Source organism: Onychostoma macrolepis, chromosome 10 (assembly GCF_012432095.1).
Source record: "Onychostoma macrolepis isolate SWU-2019 chromosome 10, ASM1243209v1, whole genome shotgun sequence".
Taxonomy (NCBI): Eukaryota; Metazoa; Chordata; class Actinopteri; order Cypriniformes; family Cyprinidae; genus Onychostoma; species Onychostoma macrolepis.
Genome location: NC_081164.1, coordinates 17,903,351 through 17,929,032, shown reverse-complemented (window position 1 = coordinate 17,929,032; position 25,682 = coordinate 17,903,351). Strand labels below are relative to the sequence as shown.

The window sequence follows — 25,682 nt, the reverse complement described above, 5'->3', positions numbered from 1 at the left end:
CCAGGTTAACAAAGGTTTCCTGGTTTCCCTTCCTGGTGCTGGTGTAGCACTTGTACCTCCCTTGATCCTGGACTTTCACTTTCCTCAACACCAGAGAGGCATTTCCCTGTGCGATCTGGGAATTAAACAGGCTGGTCCTGCCGCTGAAATGCTTGTTCTGGAGGCCGTACTGGTCTTTATTGTAGTAGTAGCTGTGGACGGGGATCTGCTGCTTGTACCAGTGGATGACCACGGCTCCTGTGGGCTTGAAACTGCAGGGCAGCACGCAGTCTTCATAGAACAGACACGTTACATGTGCATCTAGAATGAGACCAGCACATGTAAAGCCTCAGAATTCGACTAAAAATCAGTTTGAAGATAAACAACTAGTCATGTAGTTTCTCATGTACTTTAATTGCAACGTAAAGGTCAATATTGCTTTGTTTGCAAAATACAGGCCTATATTCGTACTCTCAACAGATATCAGTCTCACAACAGAATTTGGTTGCCTTGGTTTAAAATTGCTTTATGCCGAACAATTGCAAATTAACATTTGCACATAAAAACCTGTTTTGCTCAAATGGCCTGTTTTCCTACAATCTGTTTTTCCTACAATTTAAACAGCTATTTACTTGTAGGCTGCTTATTCCTCATAAATGAATCACAGATTGTTCTCTTTCACAAGGGTCATTAATCTGAGACTAATGGAGTTTCCTACAAGTGCTGCTTTGATCCATTTACTGAGCCAACAGCTACAGCTGAACACCTTAAATGACAGAGATGTAAAACCAAAAGAAAAAAGGACAAAACACGCACCATTCAAATAAAATAAAATATTCTGTTATCTCCATCTTATTACATGTACAAATAACAAAATACAAATAGATTTTTATATCATAAATTAAACAGTTCTATTATGCATTACAGTAAAAAAAAAAAAAAATTGAAGTGAAAAAAACCTTGTGTTAACAAATTTTATACTTCTACATGAACACAACTAAAACATTAAAAAAAGCATGTAGAGACTTTTAATATTTTTATTTATATTTGTTTTATATAACATAAATATATGCATTTTACATCCATTTATTTTATTTCTTTTTATATAAATTTCTTTATGAATTTTATATTTCAAGAAAGCACAAGTAAAACATTAAAAAAATGTAGAATTTCCCACAAGACAGGGATGGTCTTTCGTTTTTCCCTTAGCGGAGAAACAATTCATGTCAAAAATGAGCGTGTATGTGGCCTTACCTTTAGTAATGATGATACCAGATGCCCAAGTCCTAAGAAAAAGCAGAAATGCAGCACACAGACACAGCAGTTCCATGACAATCAGAATATGCCACTCGTTCTGGTCAATTTTCTGAGATGTCAAGATCTGTGTCTCTGTGTCCTGAGAGTGTGTGCGCGTGAGAAAGGGGGAGAGAAAGACCCTTGTGGACATATCAATTAAACCAGTGAATGATTAACCAGCTGGTGCATGAGTGGACATATAGTGACCAGAACCGGTCTGGCCATGTAACAGGTAGAGTTAAGCAGAGGAAGAAGAAAAAAAATAACCAGAGAAAAGAACAAATCACAAATCACTCAAAGTTTAAACTTTGAAGTGGACTGAGTTGGTAAGATATTTGAATGTCAAGTCTCTTATTCTCACCCAGTCTGCATTTATTTGAACAAAAATAATGTGTAATATTGTGAAATATTATTACAATAATATTCAGTTTTAATAGATTTTAAAATGTAATTTGTTCCTGTGATGCAAAGCTGATTTTTCAGTGTCACATGATCCTTCAGAAATCATTCCAATTCATTTTAAAGATTTATATCTACATCGTACTGACCCCAAATATTTGAGCAGTAGTGTAATAAGTACTATTTATATTGCCAGTATGAGGTTTATGGAAAATTAATAATAAAACACAGACAAATAATATTTTTTTATATATATATTTTACTTTTTTTCTGAATAAATTATGGAAAAATATTTAATCAAAGTACCATTAAAAAAATACATCAAACATTTTCTCATGTCATTTTCCTGGAGGACAAATTGTTTTCTCACAAATGATCAGACTGCATAGAAATAAAGTCCCATTAACTGGTCTTCCGTCTTGTATTTCATACTGGTTTCGCTCTCATAATATTCTCCTTTCTTCTCTCCACGGCTAACTGTGAGAAGCTGAGGGCTGTGTTGTTAGTTTATTTCTGGCTTGTGTTTCTTCTGATGTTTTGTCTATGAAAGACAAAAGGAAAACAGTCAGTTTAATTTATATGGAATTTACATGGCTGGAATCTAATATGATTAAGTACTTATAAAAAACAGAAGATGACTGGACTATACCTGGGTTCATGCTTTGCATTTCCGCATCCTCTTGAGCACTTTCCAGATTTCTTTTTGATTTTGCTGCACACATAAACAAAATATTAATTTGGTGTGAACCACTCTATCCCTTTACTGATAAACACTCTTATGCAGATGAATTATTATGGATTGAGTTCTGTTCACATTATTACCTCGGTATCTTTTTATAACTAATGTGAGTGCAAGAAGAGCGATTAATCCCACAACGATACCCAACATCCACAGATTATATTTCACAAAATCTACAGAGAAAAAGAGAACAAAAGTGTTAAATCAAGACAGATGTTGCTGTTAAAAAGTAAACTGCCACAATGTTTAGGCAGGAAATGAGTTCTAGGTTTGGTCCAACACATGAATTAATGGATGGATGAGTTCATGGATCAGTGGATACCTTTCTCCTGCCTGGCGGATGTAATAACAACACGGCTCTGTATCAGATGCTGTGTCTCTGCTCCTGAGAAGGTACAAGTGTAGATTCCAGAATGTTCTGAGCCAACAGTGTTCTCCAGGGTTAGTGAAACGTCTCCCTTCAATGCGTTGTCCTCCTCTAGTTCTGCATTATCCCAGAAGCTTCTGGATTTATGAGTCCGGCTGTCGTACGTGAGGATATCTGTGGTTTTGTTTGCTATCGTAAAAGCCCAGACGAGAGAGAAGGACTGAAGTTTCTTAGGAGCTTTACATGGAATAACCAGGTCTTTCCCTTCAAAGCCGGTCATTTCTGAGATGCACATGAGAAAACATTGGTATTATCACCTTTAAAACATATATCATTTTTTTGCACATTATAACTTGATCAAGTTTTACCTTGCAACTGTAATGAAGCTGTCCGTGTGTGCGTGCCGTATTTAGAGGTGATGTTACACACATAAATATAATCAAGGCTGTTGTTTTGCTGTTTTAGGATGCTCTCCACTGTAAAGAGGCTCTTTCCGCCAGGAGCCATGCGGGTGATGGGCTGCAGGGCAGCAGGACTTAACCTGGGTTCTGTGCTCCACTGCACCACCGGTGCTGGATAGACGTCTTTAGTAGAGCAATGAATCAGACCAGAGGGATTGATGTCAATGGAGACTGTCCTGATGGGAGCTGGAAGGCATCAAATGAAAAATAAATAGAAAATTAATAGTTTAAAAATAAAAAATGTTAAATTTAATAAAAATAAAAATAAATAATTCATTTAATAATTAATCAGTAACAATTCCAGAATCGGCCATTAAATGTTTACTATTTTTAGCGTGTTTTATTAGCTTAAGAGTGCTAATCAACTTGCCTATTATTTCATATAAAGAAACTGACAAAAACTATCTAACAGATTGCTCTTTTTTATTAAAAAAAAAAATAAAAAAATAAAAAAAAATCACTGCAATCATTGTGCTTCGGATAAAGGGGGAAAAAACCCTGCCAGCTAACTACACAAAAGAAGCTAAAGGCATTCGCAATTCAGCAACAAATGATAACAATACGAAAATAAAAAGACGATTCAGAGTGAGTGAACTGTCCCAATGAATCAAACTGAATCGCTAACTTTTTGCAGATCCGTTTGATTCAAAAGAGTGATTCATTCGCGAATTACAGCTGATAAAACAACTGATAGAAAACTGAAATATTATCAGGGAAAACTACTATCAGGTAATCTCCATTAACATAAGGATTTGCCAATAATATTATACTGGGGCTTGTGTTTCAGTAAAGAGACTTGCGACGCCCCTGGAATGAACTGAGGCATATTGTAGCCTACGTAAACAAACTGAGCTGAGGAAATTTTAATAAATGAACCTGTTTGGATCGACTTGAATCGATGACTCACTCATTACACCAAAAGACTCGGCACCTACTCTAACAAATCAGAACGAATCTGAATCAACCTTTTTAGTGAACCGATTCACAACATCAATCTTTAACAAAATCTTTAACTGTGCTAACCTCTTGCCAACAACTACTAATCACAAATAATACATTTAATTTAAAATAAATCAAAGTATTCCTGCAAGAGAAACAAACCTTCCACTGTTGCAACAACATATGTCACAGTTACATTGTTGACCACACATTTGTAGCGTCCTTTACTCCTCGTATCTACTTGTTTCACAAGCAGCGATGCGTTTCCCTCAGAGATGCTGTGGCTGGACAGAGACATGTTGCCATGGTTGAACCTCTGTCCCGCCGGCTGCACACTGAATATGAGCGCCTCCTGCTGGAACCACTGGATCTTCACATCACCACTAGTGGGCGTGAAAGAACAGGGAAGAATACAGTCCTTAGAGAAGATGCAGGTCACACGAACCTCTGCAAATCAACAAAAACAAAGCTTTCAGATGTTCCTGCATGTACGAGAATGATTTATAGACCTTAGTCAAGTCAGGTTATAACTTTTAACTTCTTAAAAAATTAAAATACACGAATGCATTAGCATTATGTAACACCAAATAAAACAACATTTGCAAACTAATTATTTTAGTTATATCATTTCCTCTCAAGTTCCGTGATCTAATACAGTGATCATACACTGAGATTAGGTTTGCCATTTAAAAACCATAAGCACCTTAGTACTGAATCATGTTCTTTTTAACATTTTGACATAGCTGGACTGTTAGGTTTGTCATCAGTGTTGATTACTAACTTTCAGGAACAGTTGCTAAAGGCAGGTAGATTTGTAAATCTAGTAACAAAATTGGCAACGTTGTTTGTCATATGCATATGTCTACCCCCAGCTTCCTAACCACGTGCTGCGTGGGTGTGCATGTGTACAAAACATATATACACCAGTATTCAGTTCTGCTGCCCCTATTTGCTGTCTGGCCTTTTCTGCACTGCAAAAAAATGCTCTTGTTCCCAGCCAAAATATCTAAAAATTCTTATATCAAGAAGGATTTTCTAGACAAGTAAAAATTATTGTCTTGTTTTTAGAAAAAATAAGTCAAAATTAAGTGAGTTTTTGCTTAAAACAAGCAAAATAATCTGCCAATGGGATAAGAAAAATAATCTTGTCTTCTGTTTAAAATAAGATTATTTTTTTTACCCCATTGGCAGATTATTTTGCTTGTTCTAAGATAAAACTCACTTAATTTTGACTTGTTTTTTCTGAAAACAAGACAATAATTTTTACTTGTCTAGAAAATCTTTCTTGATATTTTGGCTGAAAACAAGACAAAAAAATCTAAGTAAGAAAAGCATTTTTTGCAGTGTGAGAGTGATTGCATTTGTGTGTTCACCCATAATATCTCTCTGAGGGCATTTATCAGTAATGAGCACTTATGACTGTGATTGTTTAGAGTTCAACACACTCACCTTATCAGAAGATTGTTTGGCTATAAATACAAAATAAACAGAGCAGCGGCAGAGTGCATGATGGCGTTGACCTTTATGTTGTGACACGGTCATGGCTTTGCATGCATTGCAAGTCTGAGATTGCACCAGACTATATCTTTATCTACAGATTTATCGGCACTGATCGCATCTTTAAGTGTGCCAAAATCCTCAAAGCAACAGTTATAGTGTATTGGAACAGTTGTGGTTTTACTACTGTTTCTTATCTTATCTTGATGTCTTGCATGCAACACTTTCCTTTCCTAGTGTCTAGTCTAGATCTATTACAGAGAGTCCTTAGAGAGGTCTTGGCTTGTTGAAAAATTCACAGTGACCGTGTAAGTCACAAATGACGGGCCAGAGTGAATTCTAGCAGACTCACTCATCTCCTTAACTTGCAGACTCTATAACAAGGAGGGGCTCAAAAACCCATTAGCTGAAATTCTGCCTCCACTTGAGGTCTAAGAGTAGCATCCACTTTAATTACATAATAAGGTATATTTATAACGAGCATTCATCTTTCCTGGCATCCTTTCAGTCCAGCCGATGATCTGTTGCTGGAATAATGCACATTTGAAACTGGCAGGTTCAGAAATGAAAAAAAATTTAAAAAACGGATAACGGAAAATTATAATAGTTTTATTTATTATAATAGTTTTATTTATATTTTAGTTATTTTTAGTTAACAATAACAAGAAATCAAAGCACATGCACACACACACACAGTGTGTGTGTATGTGTGTGCGCGTGTGCGCTTTGATTTCTTGTTATTGTTAACTTAAAAATAACAAATATAAATAAAACTATTACAATTTTAGTAATTGAAATAAAGTTAAAATAAAACTATTACAATTTTAGATGAAAGACATCAGAATTCTAAATCTTGCTTTGGCAACTGAAATGCATAAGTTTAAGCTGAAGTATTAAAATGAGTGAAACTGATGTAAAAATAAATAGAAACATTTGAAAAAACAATAAAAATTAAATTAAAAAAAATCATAAAAGTTAATTAAAATTAAAATGGAAACTGAAAATATAAAAAGCTCATTAATAAATAATACTAAAATAACACTACCTAATATATACTGAACATATTATAATTTACATCTAAAGCAATCATGACGGGTAAAAAATAACACTTTTCCAGCACTGGAAAGAATTCCTAAGGAGGAACTACCTAATAACTAGAAAACAGATGTCTGCGGATGATCTTGCCAACATTGAAACTTTATTCCATCCACTTGAATTACGTAATAAGGTATATTCATATAACGTACTACAAGTCTTTCCTGGCATCTTTTCAGCCTGGCAACTGTGACGTACAAACATGAATTGATAAAAAGTGGCAGCTCGAGAGCAAAAATTAAAATAAATCACTCACTTCAGATGAGCGATTCAGAACTTTAAATTGCTTGATTTGATAAAGGAAAGTGGTATTCTTACAAATAAAAAAATGTGCAAAAAGTTATTTCACTTTCACAAAAAATGTCAAAAATAACAATAAAAGTTAATCTTACCTGGAACCTTACACGCCACTAAGGAAAAAATCCATAAAACAACACAAGCGCCATAGTGGGTCCTTGACATTCTCCCTCACAACAAAGTATTGAAGCAAAATAAGACGTGTGGGACTAAACAAGAAGAGTAGACAGAAAGAAAACTGCTGAGAAGATGAGACTCTTCAAAGAGTCTCTCTCTCAGGAACGTAATCAGACCCTGCTCCTCTTTACTGCTTCACAGACAGGCAAAAAAAAAGTAGCTCCTGGTTCCACCTGAATGAGAGTCTTTGTGAATATAAAAACAAAAAAAGAAAGTGAACAGAGAAAGTTCCTCAGGTGACTTTTGAATATTGGCTCTGCTGTGCTGTAAACTTGCTGTGGGTATGAATGACAGAGAAGGAGCAAGAAAGAGAGAGAGAGAGAGAGTGGGAAGACAGGTTTCCACGCCTCTTTCATAGATCATGAGTCACTAAATGGCAGCTGAAACCCTTTAACGCTTACCACATACTCCGGCTACTTCAACATAACCTTCCCACATCCCTCCAGGCCAACCTTTCTGAAGCTCTAGGTCTTTTATCACCACCTTGCTCTTTGTTGAGGGTTCGCTAAATATAGACATGCTTCAAACGTCCTTGCAACCTTCTTGCCCAATTTGCCAAAGAGTGTGGTAAGCATGTGTGCTTAACTAGTGATGGATTGCACTAACCCTGATGGTCAGTAAAGGTTCTTTAGACGTCAGAACATGAAACAGTCGTTTCCTTCCTGAAAGGAGCCCTGTAGATGACCCAGTACATTATTCTGCTTGACATTCCACACTCAGCTCCATAGATGCGTAATGCTTAGGAGTTTAAACTTGCAGTATTTACAGACTTTGACAGGTGCAAGTTGTCATACCAACCTTACAGGTTCACCAAATGCACAGACATGAGATGTGAGGAAGTGCTTTTCTTGCCTGAGCTGATCGAGTGCGTGTGGTCAATGTGTTTGATGACATGGCAGTAAATACATTCTTCTTGGCTTCAATCATTTATATCCAAAGAATGACTGTTTGCAATGTCATTTTGCAACTGATGCAATCTGATCCATTTGTTATTGTTGAGTTATGTATCCATGAGTTAGTGTTGTTAATATCTATCCATCCATCCATCTATGATAGACTGTATGACCTTAAAACATTTAAACTTCAACCTTTTAAAACTAAAACTTAGTTTAAAACTTTTCCTTGACTAACTTAAAAAAAAAGTACTTTATATTTAATTAATATTGCACACTTTGTTATGATGTTTACATATGTTTTGCATCCTAAAAAATAACCTCTTACTTTAAATTTATTCAAACTAAATTCTTATTGGAGTAAGTCCATTCATGTGGCCACGCCCCCGAGCTTTCCAGATATGCAAATAAAGTCATGTAGTTAAGTGGGAACGATCGAAATCTCGTGTTTATGTTTCAATAACATCTGTCAAACCTGACTACAATGGTCTCATTTGAATCCTTTGAATACCATATTGAGCGATGTGATTTGTCTCATTCATTTTTCTGTATGTTTTTACACCATCACACCATATTGTTGTAAAAAAAAATTGAGTAGATGAGTTTTAGATAGCCTATAGTTTTCTAGGACGTCAAAATATGACTTTTTCCTCATTTTTAATGTACAGACAGAAAAATAAGCGATTCCTTGAAATTACGGTGCAAATATTCATTTAGTGGACGTTTATGTTCAATATCTAATAGCTATATCATCTATTTCAAAAGTTTGTGATCAAAACAGTAGGCTGTTAGCTCTCCTGTCATACAGTATTTGGCCACAAGGGGATGTTTGTAGAATTTGTGTTGATAAACTAAAATGAAGTGTGATTGTGGAAATTACCCTTTCGCTGTGATTGTAAAGCAGCTTTTTATATCCTTCTTATAATGATTAATGATCTGAATAGGGAAGGATGATCCTGGTTGAGTGTAAAAGAGCAGCTTCCTCTAGATGCACTGAGGCACGTGCTCGTCTCCCTCAGATGCCAGCACTCTCCTGTGCCCTCAATCAGACTCTAATCCTGGATTAGAGGAGCATGTTACTGCTCTAGGATTACTCTTCTGCTGGCTCCAATTTTATTTTTGATTGTGTGCCACTGTGTTTCATCAGATACTCGATTCGAATACTGTTTATACTCTTTTATATACGTAGAATCTGACTGTCTCTCCTCTATTCCCCTTTCTCGTACTTTTATGTCCCAGGGAATGACTTTTATTAGACTTAATAGATTTACCCCCGCCATGCCCCTGTTTGTTATTAAAACTATTGGATGCTTTTTTCATCATGTGTTCTTGTTTTGCCCTTGTCCCAAACCAAGACAAATATCAAATTCCATCAGAAATGATGGATTAATTGCTACAGAGTTGAAATAATCATATACTATTCTGACATTTATTGTGCAACACTTATTTGCATATAATATTATATAATGAGTAATGTTATATCTAGATTCAATAATATTATATTAAACATATTTTGTGAAAAGTATTTATATGCTGTATTTTTATCTGTCTATCCTTGAACACCCTAACAACTGTCACCCTAGCAATGTAATATAATTTATATATATTATAAATTATATAATATGTAATTATATTTATTGTGTGTAAAATGAAATTATTTATACACTTTTTACACAAGCTGTTGCATCATTTCCATGATTAACTATTTTTCCACAACCAATAAAGACTTTTTGTCAGTGAAGAATATGCATGATTAAATATAAGACATGATGTGTGAAGAAAACAAAGAAAAATAAGATGAATCTCACTTGAACATTTTTATGATGCATATTTTTCAATCAAGAAAAATAATTAAGCATTATTTGCTATATTATGTAAACTATTGTTTACTGTAATTGTAGCCTTATAGCATTATTAAATTAACTTGTTTTTTTTTCCAGATATGTCTTTTTCAGCAGTCATTTCCATGATTGAAAGCTGTGTGTGTGTGTGCTGTAAATTAACTTTTTCATTAAAGAGAAGACATTAACTTTTTTTATAATTGCCTTATTAAATGTATCTGTGTTGTCTTTTATTAAATAAATCAGAATGCTACAGAATCTATACTATACTATACAATCTAGACTAACTCTAGACTTGACTTGATGCATCTGACATGACTTTTATGATTATTTACACAGACTTTTTAATGCTTCTCAAAGTTGTCATATATGTATTTACACAACAATACATATATTTCCTAGATGTCTTTTAAAGTAAGCCTCTCTATTTCTCTCTCATCCCTGTTCTGTCTCCCTCTATCCCTCCCTTTTCATCTCTCTGTCATCTCTTGATGTTCTCCATGACTGTAATCCTCCATGAAGCGAGTTAAGATCTGTCTCACAGATTAGCCTGACGGTGGATCTACACATCAATAGCTAATAGCAGCATGACACCTATTTATCTGCACAGCCACATACAATTACAGAAAAAACACTGCCAATTTATGCCTCATTTACAGCTAGAGCTTATTCAGAATGTAGAATGTAAACACACATAACACTAGTAACAACGTCCTAAATTTGTGTTGACAGACACGGGAAGATCAGTAAATTATTCTGTAACATCTTACTTACTTACCTTAACAATATTGCGCAAAACAATACCATTTTTAACACTGATAATAAAAAGAAATGTTTTTGAGCACCAAATCATATTAGCATGATCAACATGTTAGCATATTAGCATAGATTTATTCTGTCAGAGATACAAAGCCAGTTAGTCAAGTTGTCTGTTTCAGCAATGAATTTGATTCTGAAGGAAAAATTCTGGGATACTATTCACAAAAAAGAGGGCTAGTTGCTTTTTTTTAGCCAACCTGATGGTAGAGTTAGCTCTGGTTGTGATGCACCTCCCCTTCCCCTTCCCTGTGGAGTTTATGGGTTACTGAAAGATTTCAGCAGCTGCATGTAAGAAGATTAGAGAGGAATTAACGTCATTCCTTTGTCATTATAGAAATAAATTGATATTTGGTTTTAATCGGAGGGAGGGGGACATGGTCAGGAGAGCAGACAGGCTTTTAGGCAGGGTGGGAAACGCAGACCGGCAGCCGTATACACACTAACACATGCACAAAAGCAGAGCTCAAAGGATTTCAAATGGGACCGTGTAACTTTTGCTGCCCTGCGTGGATCTAAGGGCCTTTTCTGTGTCGGAATGGGAGGCACTATGAGATGGAAAGGATGCTGGGTAAGGAACTCCAGAGAGTTAGACTGATTCCACGCCGTCTCTCTATTTCTCCCGCATCAGATCCTGGAGCTCAGGACTCGGTCATGAACTTTGCTCTCTCTGTACTGAGGCTGGTGTGCCTGGCCTGGCTGTGGCCCGTCGCTCTTCTCAAAGGAAGCAACACGCAAAACCAGCGCAGGCACAAGGACGTCTACCTGGGAGAAAACACTCGGCACAAACATGGAGGGTGAGGATGCTTTTGCTGGCTCCTAAATGCATTTGCAGAATGCTCTGGTAGTTGAAACGTTGCTTTGTATATAATCAATCAGGTCCATTCTGTTTAAATACCCGTGTCAGCCTGTTTACACTCTTGGTTTTATTTATTGTGGTCTCGGCCCTGTGGATTAATGTGTAAGGGTTTATTTGAAGCCCTGTACTGTGTTTTGACCCATACTTTGGAGTTGTTTGATTAGTGTTTGAAGGGGTAATTAATTGTGGATAAAGGAACTCTGTAATTAGAGCTCATGGTTGAGCTGGGTATGTGAGGTAAACAACAAAAACAGCACTGGGTAGCAATTTAGTCTTTTAGTGCTGATCCAGAGGGAGGTCATTCTCAGGTAACAGTGAGAGTTTCAGAAAAGTATTATTATTTTCTTCTATGAATTGGATAAATACATTTTTTTTTTAAATGTATATTTTTTTATTTAATGAATCCGGAAAATTTCTTCATATTAATACTGTACACTGTGCCCTATTTTTACACATAAAAAAAAAAAAAAACTTAATTTAATTAAATAAATAAAATGCAATAAAATAAAATCTTAACCCTAAACTTAGACTTAAAGTGTTACATTTTTGGAATAGTATATTGGAGTTGAACTATTGAGTTTGTTGTGATCAATATAAGTGTGAACATAACATAGTATGACAAAAACATATTAAAATACTGACAAAGAGAAACTTACAGTCCCTGAAATATGATATCAAAAAGGTTGGACAGAGTTAAATCTATGAAATGATGTGAATGTTTATCCTATTAAATCATATTAGTAAGTCAGTGGGACCTGGAAATGATCCAGGTCAAATTAAAATAGGAAGCAAAATATTTTAATAAGAGGCGTATTTAGTCAGAGTTTGATTGTATTGCTGGCTTTTGATTAGAAAAGTGTCTCAAGAGAGTGTTAAAATGTTTAACACTTTATGTATAATGCATTATAAAGACATTATAAAAGCATTATAAATATGTTAAAATGCATAAGGTCTAAAAGTATAAATGACACTTTCTAAAAGCAATGAACCGAGTATTATAATGTACTATAACTGTGGTTACAATTATTCACGAGTTTATAAGGTGCATTACAAGGCATGATAATGCATTTAATATACTTGTATAGTGCATAAAGGCTTTAAGTAAAGTATTACCGAAAACTGCTTTCTGGATTGCTGCATACTAAAGTTGAAATTAATTTCTCTAAACAACCCACTCTTCCAAATTTCTAGCTTTGGTCAGAGCTGTTTTTTTTTTAACCCAAACTTAACTTTGTGTATGTTATTGTTTATATCTGTTACATAATTTTTTTTTTAAATCCCCATTTTGTCTCCTTCCAAACAGACGAATAGACTTCAAAACGAAGAAGTCTGACAGCACCAAATCTCTGCTGATTAAATCAGAGCAGCTCTTGCGAATTGAAGATCACGACTTTGCCATGAGGCCTGGTTTTGGAGGTGAGGAAATCTTTCCATTCGAAAGCCACTTATGAATTACTTTCGGTTGTATTCTCAAAATACATACTTGTTGCATTTATATATTTCAAGCATCACGTGTTATCTTAGTGTCATGACGGTTGATTTGAATGATATTGCCTGGGAATGCAAGCTCATTCCGCACCGTTGGCACGAATACATGGTGTGACATACAACAACAGCACTAATACAGCACAGAGAGGCACTGCAAGGACAGCTGGGATAATTTCAGGAGATAAAGAGAGGGGGAAAAAAAGAGAAACAATGATGTGATTACCCAAAAATCTGCTGATGGGAATCGTGATGCCTCTTTCTGATGGAGATCACTACTTCACACTATGCCAGCAATTAAAATGATCACTATTATGTAAGCAGCAGATGAAAATCTATAGATCTTTTCTATAAAATAAAATTATACAGAACACTATATTCTCTGAAAATCTCATTCTCGCATGCTTTTTAAGCTGCTTACTTTGTATGAAACATGCTGTGCTGATATAGAGATATCATGCATACTTGCTGCTGTTATTTGCTAGTATATGTCCATTGAGAGAACTCAAAGAACAGGGTTAAGCACTGCGTTCTGTTACACTGGCTGAACTCAAGATCAAGAGCTTTAAAAGTCACCGTGGGCCAAATGACCAGAATGTGACTCTGCCACTGAGATTGTCAAAAATATAGGTTAGAATGTCATATGCGATGCGTCCAAATCAGAAAAAAAAACAAAAAACAAAAAAAAAAACACTCTGACCCAGATTGGTAGTAGTGCCAAGCAGACAATACACTGAGGACAGATGTGTTTTATACACAGTAATCTGCATTATAATCCCAGCGGCTCTCTGAGAAGCCTGAGAATGTAGCTAAATCTTACAAGCTAGGCAAAGGTCGCTGTTTTTAAAATAAGAATATAGAGTGGTATGCTGTTTTTCAATCAAATCAAATCAAATAATCTTCTTGCCTGGGTATTTCAGTTCTATATGCGAATTCGGGTTCATTTAGGTGTTTCGTAATGTATTTGTGAAGCAACGACTCTGTAAGAAAGCTATAATGATCGTGTGTGGTCATATATGTTCATGTCCATGTTATTTGTCAACTACAAATGTACTGTTTAGCATTTTACTATTTCAAGGTGCTTTAAATAACAACATGGTATATATGTCCAAAAATGAGGGTATAGTACCATAGTACTTTTCTGTTATTTTGTCTGCTAATCCCTACATGTGAACACTGAGATTGAGTTTTATTTCAGTCCAGATTAGGGGAACATGATGGTTCTCTGAAAACAGTGAGAGGCTGATAATCACACCGAGTCATGTGCACCGAGTTAAGTCTCTGTTTGTACCAAGCTTAACATCGTTTTTCAGATTTTACGTGGTTGATGACGCAGCCGTGAGACATCTATTTGACTTTATATCTCATTTCTTTATGTTAGTCAGCTCTCTGGAATTTTTCATAGCAGTTTTAAGGCTCTGTGGTAGAATCAGATTTTTAGATGCAGAGGATAAGAATCAGACACTTGAAATTCTTCTCTTATACTCAGAGAGATTGCAAAAGGTCTCCATGTGTTTGTTTAATGTGACGCAGCTGTGACTTGCAGATTCCCTTGAAGAAAAACAGCCGACACAAGCAGTGCTTGATGCAGATAGACACAACTATGATAGCTAAACCTACGTTTGTTATGTCATTCTGTTATGACAATGCAAATTGCATATAGTCCTTCTCTCACAAATATTTACTCCTTTGATTTGATTACTGCTTCCACTGATGGATCTCAGAAGTAAATAGTTGGTGATTTGAAAGTTTGATAGTTTAGCATTACATGCTACATTGTAAGGAATGTGTTTTTCCAAGTTGCGTTAATGATTCTTTTGAATTTGAGGAAGAAATATTTGGAAAACAGAAATGCAATTGTGTTGGCATGTGGGATTATTTCAGTAATAGATGAAAAAAAAAAAAACAAAGAACACAAATGTGGTAACATATACTTAATAAAAAAACTCATAATGTGTATCTTTGTCTATATATTAGGTACACTGATTTAGGTCTTTCTGGCCTTAACATAAGGCTTTCTGGGAGCTGGACATGACAAATGAATGACTCACAGTTCAGTAAATGAGTCAGATTAATTGAGAAACTATTCCAACTGAATCATAAATGATTCACTGGAAAGGACAGGAATCGGAGAACAGTATGTTTTTGATTCACTAAAAAAACTAGCTTGTAAGAGCTTGTGATGTGAATCAGCCTTCACTGGTCATGCCGTATGTTTTGTTTTGAATAGCAGGCAACGCTTTCAAAGTAGAACCGTTAACAAAACCGAATGTCATGAAAATCAGTCGTTTATGGTTTGATTTATGGATCTCATTCTGGAGCTAAGAACCAGTTTTGGTTGCCAAACCTATAGAGGTAAAAGGTTCATCTGAACGACAAAGCTCAGATCATTTGATTTTAGATGAGTTTGAAGAGAAATGTGAGTTTAAACTGACTTTAGTATATCTTTAGACTTTAGAAGTGACTGAAACTTGAGCAAAGACTGTGAGGTCACCATTGAGAAACAACTGAGATATTAAAGAGATTTATTTGATTAGATTTTTTTATGTGTGATCTTCTCCCAATTCTGTTTCTTTTCCATCTGTGACACTGAGTCCAGGTTCGGCTATTCCAGTGGGCATCGATGTGCAGGTGGAGAGCATTGACAGCATTTCAGAGGTCAACATGGTGAGTGTCTCCTCTTTTATAAATTACTTTTAACCTTTGACCGGTCAGTTAGATCCTCACACCCTCAGCTCCTAGTGCAAGTCATCCATCAAGCTTAAATCCTCGACCATTTAAAACGATTGGATTCACGACTGAGGCAGAGGTCAAAGGTTAAAACAACAAAGACTATGAATGCGTGCAGAAACACATGCTAAATCCATAGACGTGTTCATTCAGCATACCTTTATGTACCTAAGTGTCATTTTATATTATTTTATTTGCAAATAATATAAATGGAAGTATGAGAATTATATAGTAAAAACAAAGGTTTGGCTCCAGTTATAATCATATATACACAGTGACATTTAAAGCATAAAGGAGTGGCTTATGCAAACTGACAAAGTCTTTTTCGTGTCTTTTGTGGGCATAGGACTTTACCATGACCTTGTACCTTAGGCATTACTGGCAGGACGACAGACTAGCCTTCCCCTCCAGCAGTAACAAAAGCCGAACGTTTGACGCTCGTCTGGTGAAAAAGATCTGGGTGCCAGACGTCTTCTTTGTTCACTCCAAGCGTTCTTTCATTCACGACACCACCATGGAAAACATCATGCTCAGAGTGTATCCAGATGGAAACATTCTCTACAGCGTCAGGTACCGCATGAAGCCGCTTTCCTGAAACCAGATGTTTTTACAACAGCTGTGAAACTAGCAGTTACCCTGAGGCATTTTGCTGTGTTTTAAGATTTCACAGGAAAGGAAATAAGATGTTTTCGACTCTTTACTTTGAAGTAAATTTTGTCATGAAAGCAAGAGTTCACCCAAATCTAAAACTTCTGTCATCACTTACTGTCGTTCCAAACCTGTATGACTTTCTTTCTTCTGTGGAACACACAATTTGACGTTTCAAAAAAAAATCCCTTAGGTTTTTTCCATACCACAACAGTTCATAATAACTTAGACTCCAAAAAAAGTCTTATGAAGTCATACAGTAGCTTTGAGTCAGTCATAATTTTGAACTGATTCTATTTAGTGAGCCAGAAGAATCAGTTCACACAGTGGACTAAATGATTTGTTCAGTGAGTTGAACTTCAGAAGCAGATCAGACTGATTTATGAATGTTCTTTCCAATGAACCGAGTTGGTTCATGAATATTACTCAACTTTTGTTTTGGGATCATGTTGCATAGGTCAACTGTTCAATGGAGGAGAGGATTATGAGAGAACAGTCATTTCAATTTTAGTTGTGTGGTTTCAGATTTAAAATATAGCCTATAAGCTGTAGTATTAGTATGTTTTTTTTGTTGTTGTTGTTATTTATATACTATTAGAAATATTATTTTGAATTGCCTTTTTGATTTTGAACTTCTATATTTTAAAATTTTAGTTTATTTGTTAATCATTTATTCATTTATTTCAATGTTTTCAAATAGTTTTTGTTTATTTTTATTTCAGTTTTAGTTATTTCAGTGATTATTTGAGATATTTATGTGACCGAATTCCCATACTTCAACTGACAAATGAGGTGTGGTTTTCGTTTAAATACTTCTGAACTATAGTTGGACAAGAATTTTTTTTTAGAAGATTTAGCAGCATGCGCTGCAAGTGTAGACGTGTGCATGGTCAGGTGTGCCTGAGCCAGTTTACAGTATGTGCAGGATCGGTTTTCAGTTCAGTTCACCTGAATTGTTTCCTTGATTTGATGTTTTGCTAAGCTCAATATCACATGTCACGATTTTGAAGGGACTTTTTCAGTCTCATTGTAAGTGATTTGTTAAGGCTGTACTGAATTGTGAATTGCAGAATCACAGTGACGGCTCTCTGCTCTATGGACTTCAGCAGGTTTCCTCTAGACACACAGAACTGCTCTCTAGAGCTGGAGAGTTGTGAGTATGACCGTCTGTGTGTGCATGTACACTCATCAGTGAGTACTATCAACAGAGCACAAGGAAATCATTAGCCAAAGCACTAGGCTCTCAGTATACCTGTAAACATATCCTCAGTGTAGCCTAATATTGTGTTTAAGAAATAGTTCACCCAAAAATGACTAATTTTGTCATTGTTTACTCGCCTTCATTTCTTCTGAAATTTAATGTGACAATTTAATGTTTTGAATTTTATATTCATCAAAGAGTCCTGAAAAAAAATGTGTCATGGTTTCCAAAAAAAATTAAAAATACTAAAGAGCACGATAGTTTTCCACATTTATAATAATAATATGTCTTGAGCACCAAATCAGAGTATTAGTGATTAGCATAGTCATTTCTGAAGGATCACGTGACACCAAAAACCAGCCCCAAACTTTTAATGGTAGCGTATGCAGTTACCAGGACCAGTCAAATGTACATAGATTTTCACTGGAAGCACATTCTTCTTGGCATTTAGTATCATTGGTGTCAAACCTGACTAACCTTATGGGTGCATATATTCAAATTTTATAACAATGGCCTGTTTCCTAAACAAAGCTATTGTTACTTTCAAAAGGTTTAGAATACAAATCATGAGTCAGTTAATAATTGTTTTTGGTAGTCAAAATAAAATATAAATATTTGATTAAAAACTTTTTTTTTTTTTTTTTTATGTAAACAACCACTAGAGATATGTTGTCTTTGGACGTAACTAATATAAATAATTAAAAATTACTAAAACTGAATTAAAAATTCATTAATCCTATATAGAAATAATAATAAAACTACTAAAAAATAGTAAAGCTTAAGCTAAAAATAAAAACAAGTAAAAGCTGATTCAAATAATATTAAAAATATTATGATTATGATGACATAATTTTCATTTCTGGGTGAACTACTCCTTTAATAGCAGGGTTTTATGTGTTTCTGGCTTGCTAGTGGTATATCATATATCTCTGATTGATACAGGCTTCATTGTGGCAGATATAAATAATTGCACAGATGGTTCAAAGTTGCATATCTCTGTGTCTTTCACCCATGACACACAGAATTACATGGGCCTCCGCTTCAGAGGAGAGATGGCGGAACTGGTTTTGGATGCTCGGTGTTCTCTCCTCTGAGGAGTGCCGTCCATGTATCTTCAAAGAGAGTTTGCTGTCTCACACCTCCCCACTCCCTTTCCCACGTTTTATTTTTTGCTCTCTTGAAGACGCTTACAATGAGAACGACCTCATGCTCTATTGGAAGAATGGGAACGATTCATTAAGGACTGACGAGATTGCACTCTCGCAGTTTTTTATTGAAGAATTCCACCCTTCCTTCGGGCTAGCCTTCTACAGCAGCACCGGTATGTGTGCTTCACTTCCTCCTGCATGCTTTTATTACCGTACTACCATGTGCTTTAACAAAGCAAGCCAACAGAGAGTCCAAAAAAATAAGATTTCCCAGCATTCTTGACTGAAACGGTTGGATATATGCGGTGCGTTTCTTTCCCTTGATGACATTCTCAGGAAACCTGTTATCCCATATCTTAGATATTTCATTATATGTGGGAAAATTACTAGAAGTTGTTACTAATTTTGGGCTTTAAATGTTTCAATTTTAATAGTGTGCCTTCACTCTTAAAAATAAAGGTGCTTCAAACGGTTCTTCAAACGATGCCATAGAAGAACCATTTTGAGTTCCACAAAGAACCATTCAGTCAAAGGTTCTTTAAAGAACCATCTCTTGCTTACGTTTTTATAATCTGAAGAACCTTATTTGCCACAAAGAACCTTTTGTGAAACAGAAAGGTTCTTCAGATGTTAAAGGTTCTTTATGGAACCATTTAGACAAAAAGGTTCTTCTATGGCATCGTGAAGCACATTTATTTTTAAAAACAGCACGTTCGAAAATTGGGGGTTGGTCATTTATTTTATTTTATTTTTTAAAGAAATTAATACTTTTATTCAGCAAGGATGCATTAAATTGATCAAAAGTGACAGTTAAGACATTTACATTGTTAACTAAAATCTATTTCAAATAAATGCTCTTAATCAAACATTCAATGCATCATGGTTTCCACAAAAATATTAAGCGACACAACTGTTTTCAACACTGATAATAATAAGAAATGTTTCTTGAGAACCAAATTAGCATATTAGAATGATGACTGTATGAAGACTGTAGTAATAGCTGCTGAAAATACAGCTTTGCCATCACAGGAATAAATGACATTTTAAATATATTAAAATAGAAAACAGTCTTTTTAAATTGCAATAATATTTTGCAATGTTACTGTTGTTACTGTATTTTTCATAAAATAAATGCAGCCTTAGTGAGGCAGAAGAGGCTTAATACAACAACATTTAAAAAATCTTACTGATCCCAAACTTTTGAATTGTATGTAAATTAAATTAAATTAAATTATCTATAATATTTCTCTTTCAACCCTGTTTCCATGAAAGTGTTTTGGGTTGAATGTTATGGTAGAAGATTTATGCCAATAACAGATTGATTTATACTTAAACTATTAATAAAATTGAAAATAAATATTTATTTTCTGAATATTTCTATATGTATGAAATGATGTATCTAAGTTCATTATACTGTTAAATATATCAACAGTAATTCATGGGGACATGTGTATTCTGAGAATGTTTTTTTTTCTTTTTAATTTGTAATAAAGTTCAATATTGTTCTTTTTTTAATTATTGTCTTCATATCTGTTGTTAATGTCCCATACTCTGTTTCTCTCAGGCTGGTATAACAGGCTGTACATAAACTTCATCCTCAGGAGACATATATTCTTCTTCATGCTGCAGACATACTTTCCCACAATGCTAATGGTCATGCTCTCCTGGGTGTCCTTCTGGATCGACAGGAGAGCCGTACCGGCCCGTGTCTCTCTAGGTAAACCTCTCGAAGAAACATTCTTATTTTAGAATTTAAGTGATAAGTTGACTTAACTTAAAAAAATTGAGGAAACCCGTTGCCTTAAAATTATTAAGTAAATAATCATTTTTAAAAAAAGTTAAGTGAATTGTCAAGTTCACTCAACTTATTTTTTTTTATTATTATTTACTTAATAATTTTAAGGCAACGGGTTTCCTCAATTTTTTTAAGTTAAATCAACTTATCACTTTTTACAGTGTAGAAATACGGTTAGAAATGATATTCTGCTCATTTGTTCTATTTAACCAGTCAGATCTTAACGTTAGACCTGTGACGAAGTTTCTGTAACATTGCCTCAGGTGGGTTAACAGTGAGCTGTGTGTGTTTACTTTGTTCTCTCTAGTTATTACACTCTCCACGAACAAGAACAAACCGGTTTAGAGAGAACAGAATTAAATTACCTCAAAAATACCATGATAGTCAGGCCAGCAGGCATTAGACACCCAGCCAGGAAGTTGCTCTTTTCATACACGTCAATGACATCATAGTAAAAGCCCAGTGAGAGTCACAATAGAAGAAGTGGTCCACACAATGTGTCTTCCTGTATGCTTTCTTAAGAAGAGCTCTAAGTGTTGCAACCTACACTGTGTGTAAGAATTTGGAATAAACAGTGACTAATTTATAGAACATTTGTACTGAATGTCATTTTCATTTCCTTTTACACCCAGTTTGACTGTCCATAATCTGCTGGGGACTCTTGTGTGAGATGCAATAGATGGAAACATTCATGTTTGAACTTACGGACTTCCTCTTAACATGTTATCTTTGTTTCCCATGAACCCGCTTCTTATTCATTACTCTGCCCTCTCTCTTTCTGCTTCTTTTGATCTGCTACAGGAATCACAACAGTGTTGACCATGTCTACTATAATAACAGGCGTCTCAGCGTCAATGCCTCAGGTGTCTTATGTGAAGGCGGTGGACATTTACCTTTGGGCCAGTTTCCTTTTTGTTTTCCTGTCAGTCATTGAATATGCTGCTGTGAACTACTTCACCACGGTGGAAGAGATGAAGAAACTTCGGAAAGGAAAGGTCAGGGTCACGGATTGATCAGAGATTATATATGGTGATATTTGCTCTGGTAACTATGACCAAGACTGAATTTTCCCTTTTAAGCTACACATCGCCCCCCATTGGTCATTTTAAGGCAACACCAATTCAAACAAAATTTACCATGGTAACCATAGTTTCTGTCAAAATACAATAATAATAATAATAATGATAATAATAATAATAATAATATAATTATTTATTATTCAAAATCTCTATTATTATTTTAATTTTGTTACAATTTTATTTATATATATATATATATACTTTTTTATTAAATATATAGAAATATATATAGAAAACAACAATATACAACAATATAGAAAACAATAATAATAATAATAATTAGTAGTAGTAGTAGTAGTAGTATTTAGTATTAGTATTATTATTGTTAGTAGTAGTATATTGTAGTATATATATAGTATATTATTCTTCTTGTTTTATATGTATATATTTATATATACATTTAATTACAGTGGGGTGGGAAAATTATTTGATCCCCTGCTGATTTTGTACGTTTGCCCATTGACAAAGAAATGATCAGTTAATAATTTTAACGGTAGGTTTATTTTAACAGTCAGAGACAAGAATAACAACAAACAAATTAAGAAAAACGCATTACAAAAAAGTTATAAATTGATTTGCATTTTAATGAGTCAAATAAGTATTTGATCCCCTATCAATCAGCAAGATTTCTGGCTCCCAGGTGTCTTTTATACAGGTAAGGAGCTGAGATTAGGAGCACTCTCTTAAAGGGTGTTACCTGTATAAAAGACACCTGTCCCAGAAGCAATCAATCAATCAGATTCCAAACTCTCCACCAACTAGTAGTAACACACTACGCCGTCAAGGACTGAAATCCTGCAGCGCCAGCAAGGTCCCTCTGCTCAAGAAAGCACATGTACAGGCCCTTCTGAAGTTTGCCAATGATTCAGAGGAGAACTGGGTGACGTGCTGTGGTCTGATGAGACCAAAATCGACCTCTTTGGCATCAGCTCAACTCGCCGTGTTTGGAGAAGGAGGAATGCTGCCTATGACCCCAAGAACACCATCCCCACCGTCAAACATGGAGGTGGAAACATTATGCTTTGGGGGTGTTTTTCTGTTAAGGAGACAGGACAACTGCACCACATCAAAGGGACGATGGACGGGGCCATGTACCGTCAGAGCCAGGGCATTGAAAATGGGTCGTGGATGGGTATTCCAGCATGACAATGACCCAAAACACATGGCCAAGGCAACAAAAGAGTCAGTGGCTCAAGAAGAAGCACATTAAGGTCCTGGAGTGGCCTAGCCAGCCTCCAGACCTTCATCCCATAGAAAATCTGTGGAGGGAGCTGAAGGTTCGAGTTGCCAAACGTCAGCCTCAAATCCTTAATGACTTGGAGAGGATCTGCAAAGAGGAGTGGGACAAAATCCCTCCTGAGATCTGTGCAAACCTGGCGGCTATCTACAAGAAACATCTGTGATTGCCAACAAGGGTTTTGCCACCAAGTACTAAGTCATGTTTTGCGAAGGGATATAATACTTATAATACTCATTAAAATGCAAATCAATTTATAACTTTTTTGAAATGCGTTTTTCTGGATTTTCTGTTGTTATTCTGTCTCTCACTGTTCAAATAAACCTACCATTAAAATTATAGACTGATCATTTTTTTGTCAGTGGGAAAACGTACAAAATCAGCAGGGGGTCAAATTATTTTTTCCCCACTGTATATATTATATATAAAATTATTAATTATAATTGTATTAAAAAATTAAAATAACTTAATAATAGAGATTTTGAATAATAAATAATAATGAACAGAGATTTTGATTATTAATTTATAAATAGTATATTATAAATACATTTATATTTGGATAATTTTTATATCAAATTTAAAGTCAGCACAAATTCATTGGCCTAACAAAATTTACCTTGCTAACCATAGTTTCTGCCAAATAATAATTAATTAATTAATAATATACATATAGTTATTTTATTTATGTTGTTAAAAATACAAAAACAGAGAGATTTTGAAAGAAATCTTAATTAATAAATATTATATTATAACATGTATTTAAAAATATAATAATAACAATAATAATAATTATTATTATTAGCATTATTATATATATATATATATATATATATATATATATATATATATATATATATATATATATATATATGTGTGTGTGTGTGTGTGTGTGTGTGACCCTGGACCACAAAACCAGTCTTAAGTCGCTGGGGTATATTTGTAGCAATAGCCAAAAATACATTGTATGGGTCAAAATTATTGATTTTTCTATTATGCCAAAAATCATTAGTATATTAAGTAAAGATCATGTTCCATGAAGATATTTTGTAAATTTCCTACCGTAAATACATCAAAACTTCATTTTTGATTAGTAATATGCATTGCTAAGAACTTCATTTGGACAACTTTAAAGGTGATTTTCTCAATATTTTGATTTTTTCAGATTACAGACTTTCAAATGGTTGTATCTCGGCCAAATATTGTCTTATCCTAACAAACCATACATCAATGGAAAGTTTATTTATTCAGCTTTCAGATGATGTCTAAATCTCAATTTCAAACAATTGACCCTTATGACAATATAATAAAAATAATAACAATAATAATTACAAAATAAAACAATAACAAAATTCATTCGATTTTGTTTTATTAAAAATGTAAAAAATTCTTGCAATGAAGGAAAACCCATATTAATTTATTTTTGCTTTACAGTAGTAACAGCTCAAATCAAATGATTTGTAAATGGTATTTTACATTGACTTCAATGTATAATTTACAAATTAATATACTTTTTTTTTTTTAAATCACTGTTGTTTGAACTCCTTAACATATATTTACTTTCTTGCTTATCTCTTCCTACCAAAGCTTCCAGTTTCCTACGATGCAACCCAGGCTATGGCCTACGACGGCTGTTTTCACGATGACATAGATGTATCGCCTTTCCCCGAGCTCCCCACCACACCCAGCACGACGCGGACCATCCCGGCCAGAGCCTCCTCCACCGAGCCTCCGCCCACCGAAGGCACGAGACTCTGGAGGAAACGCTCAGTCGGCAAAAACATCAGATTCATAATGAGCAACAGCTACATGATTGACTCGTACTCTAGAATCATCTTTCCAGTGGCGTATCTTCTCTTCAACATCATCTACTGGTGTATCTACTCCTGATCGCGTAGCTTGAGTTTTTTCTGATCAGTCGTTGTAATAATATTGCACAAGACATTTGAACTTTGGGCCTGTGATGGCTGTCAAAATGAACGCTCTGACAATAAGCACAAGTGACCTCTCAAAGTGGACAGTTTTGTTTAAGTGTAACTGGACAAAGATCCAGATGGAGATATGGAAATCTCTTAAATGTTTTGCATTTCTCATAGCATTTGAAGGAATGTCTTTTGTCATGAACATGCTCCTTGTGTTTGAGAGTTTATCTCATTCAAGGATATACTGTATAAACAGCTGCTTACCTGACTCTTGTGACCGTTCTTATGGGATCCATCCACCACCCCAGCTTTATCTTCTAGAATTCATTAGATCCGAGAGCAGAAACTCGAAACCAAGCCAACCTTCTTTAAATACTCAACAATTATAACTTTCGAATAAATTAAATTAATTAACCTTCATGCTAGTCTCGCATATTAGGACTTTTGACTCCTCAAAGTTTAGGCCATGTTTTCCTGTTGGAACCACGCACTTGAACAGGAAGTATAGCTGTCTGAGTGGCATGTAAAGGGACCAATCACAGTTCAGCGTTTCACCCATGTTCACCAAGGTTGCATTTATTTGATTAAAAATACAGTAAAACTAATCATGTGAAATATTGTTTTAATATATTTGAAATGTAAGAAACATTTAATGTGCAAGAAACATTTCTTAGCAGTAATGATGAAAACAGCTGTGCTGCTTAATTTTTTTATGGAAACTGGACATTCATAACAACAGCATTTTGTTGAAACAGAAATCTTTGGCAACAGTATGTCTTTACTGT

The 25,682-nt window shown here is 34.9% G+C and overlaps 2 protein-coding genes across 3 annotated transcripts; one reads left to right on the top strand and one right to left on the bottom strand.

Annotated features, from left to right (window-relative positions):
- Positions 1 to 1,922: 1,922 nt before the first annotated feature.
- Positions 1,923 to 7,638, bottom strand: hhla2a.1 (HERV-H LTR-associating 2a, tandem duplicate 1). Of its 2 annotated transcripts, none has more exons than XM_058789549.1 (7): positions 7,165 to 7,638; positions 4,343 to 4,627; positions 3,149 to 3,427; positions 2,736 to 3,062; positions 2,497 to 2,586; positions 2,324 to 2,386; positions 1,923 to 2,215 (listed from the first exon to the last, which is right to left on the bottom strand). In XM_058789549.1, exons 1-7 carry the CDS (start codon positions 7,232 to 7,234, stop codon positions 2,148 to 2,150), a joined length of 1,182 nt encoding a protein of 393 aa, XP_058645532.1. In that variant the 5' UTR covers positions 7,235 to 7,638; the 3' UTR covers positions 1,923 to 2,147. The 2 variants fall into 2 exon arrangements, with proteins under 2 accessions (XP_058645532.1, XP_058645533.1); XM_058789550.1 differs by having other exon boundaries at positions 1,925 to 2,215; positions 4,343 to 4,563; positions 7,165 to 7,629.
- A 3,812-nt stretch (positions 7,639 to 11,450) lies between these two features.
- Positions 11,451 to 25,610, top strand: gabrr3a (gamma-aminobutyric acid type A receptor subunit rho3a). Its single transcript, XM_058789482.1, has 9 exons — positions 11,451 to 11,593; positions 12,959 to 13,071; positions 15,740 to 15,807; positions 16,217 to 16,440; positions 17,589 to 17,671; positions 18,903 to 19,040; positions 20,432 to 20,584; positions 21,464 to 21,663; positions 24,563 to 25,610. The coding sequence occupies exons 1-9, from the start codon at positions 11,451 to 11,453 to the stop codon at positions 24,863 to 24,865; spliced, it is 1,425 nt and encodes a 474-aa protein (XP_058645465.1). The 3' UTR covers positions 24,866 to 25,610.
- Positions 25,611 to 25,682: the final 72 nt, after the last annotated feature.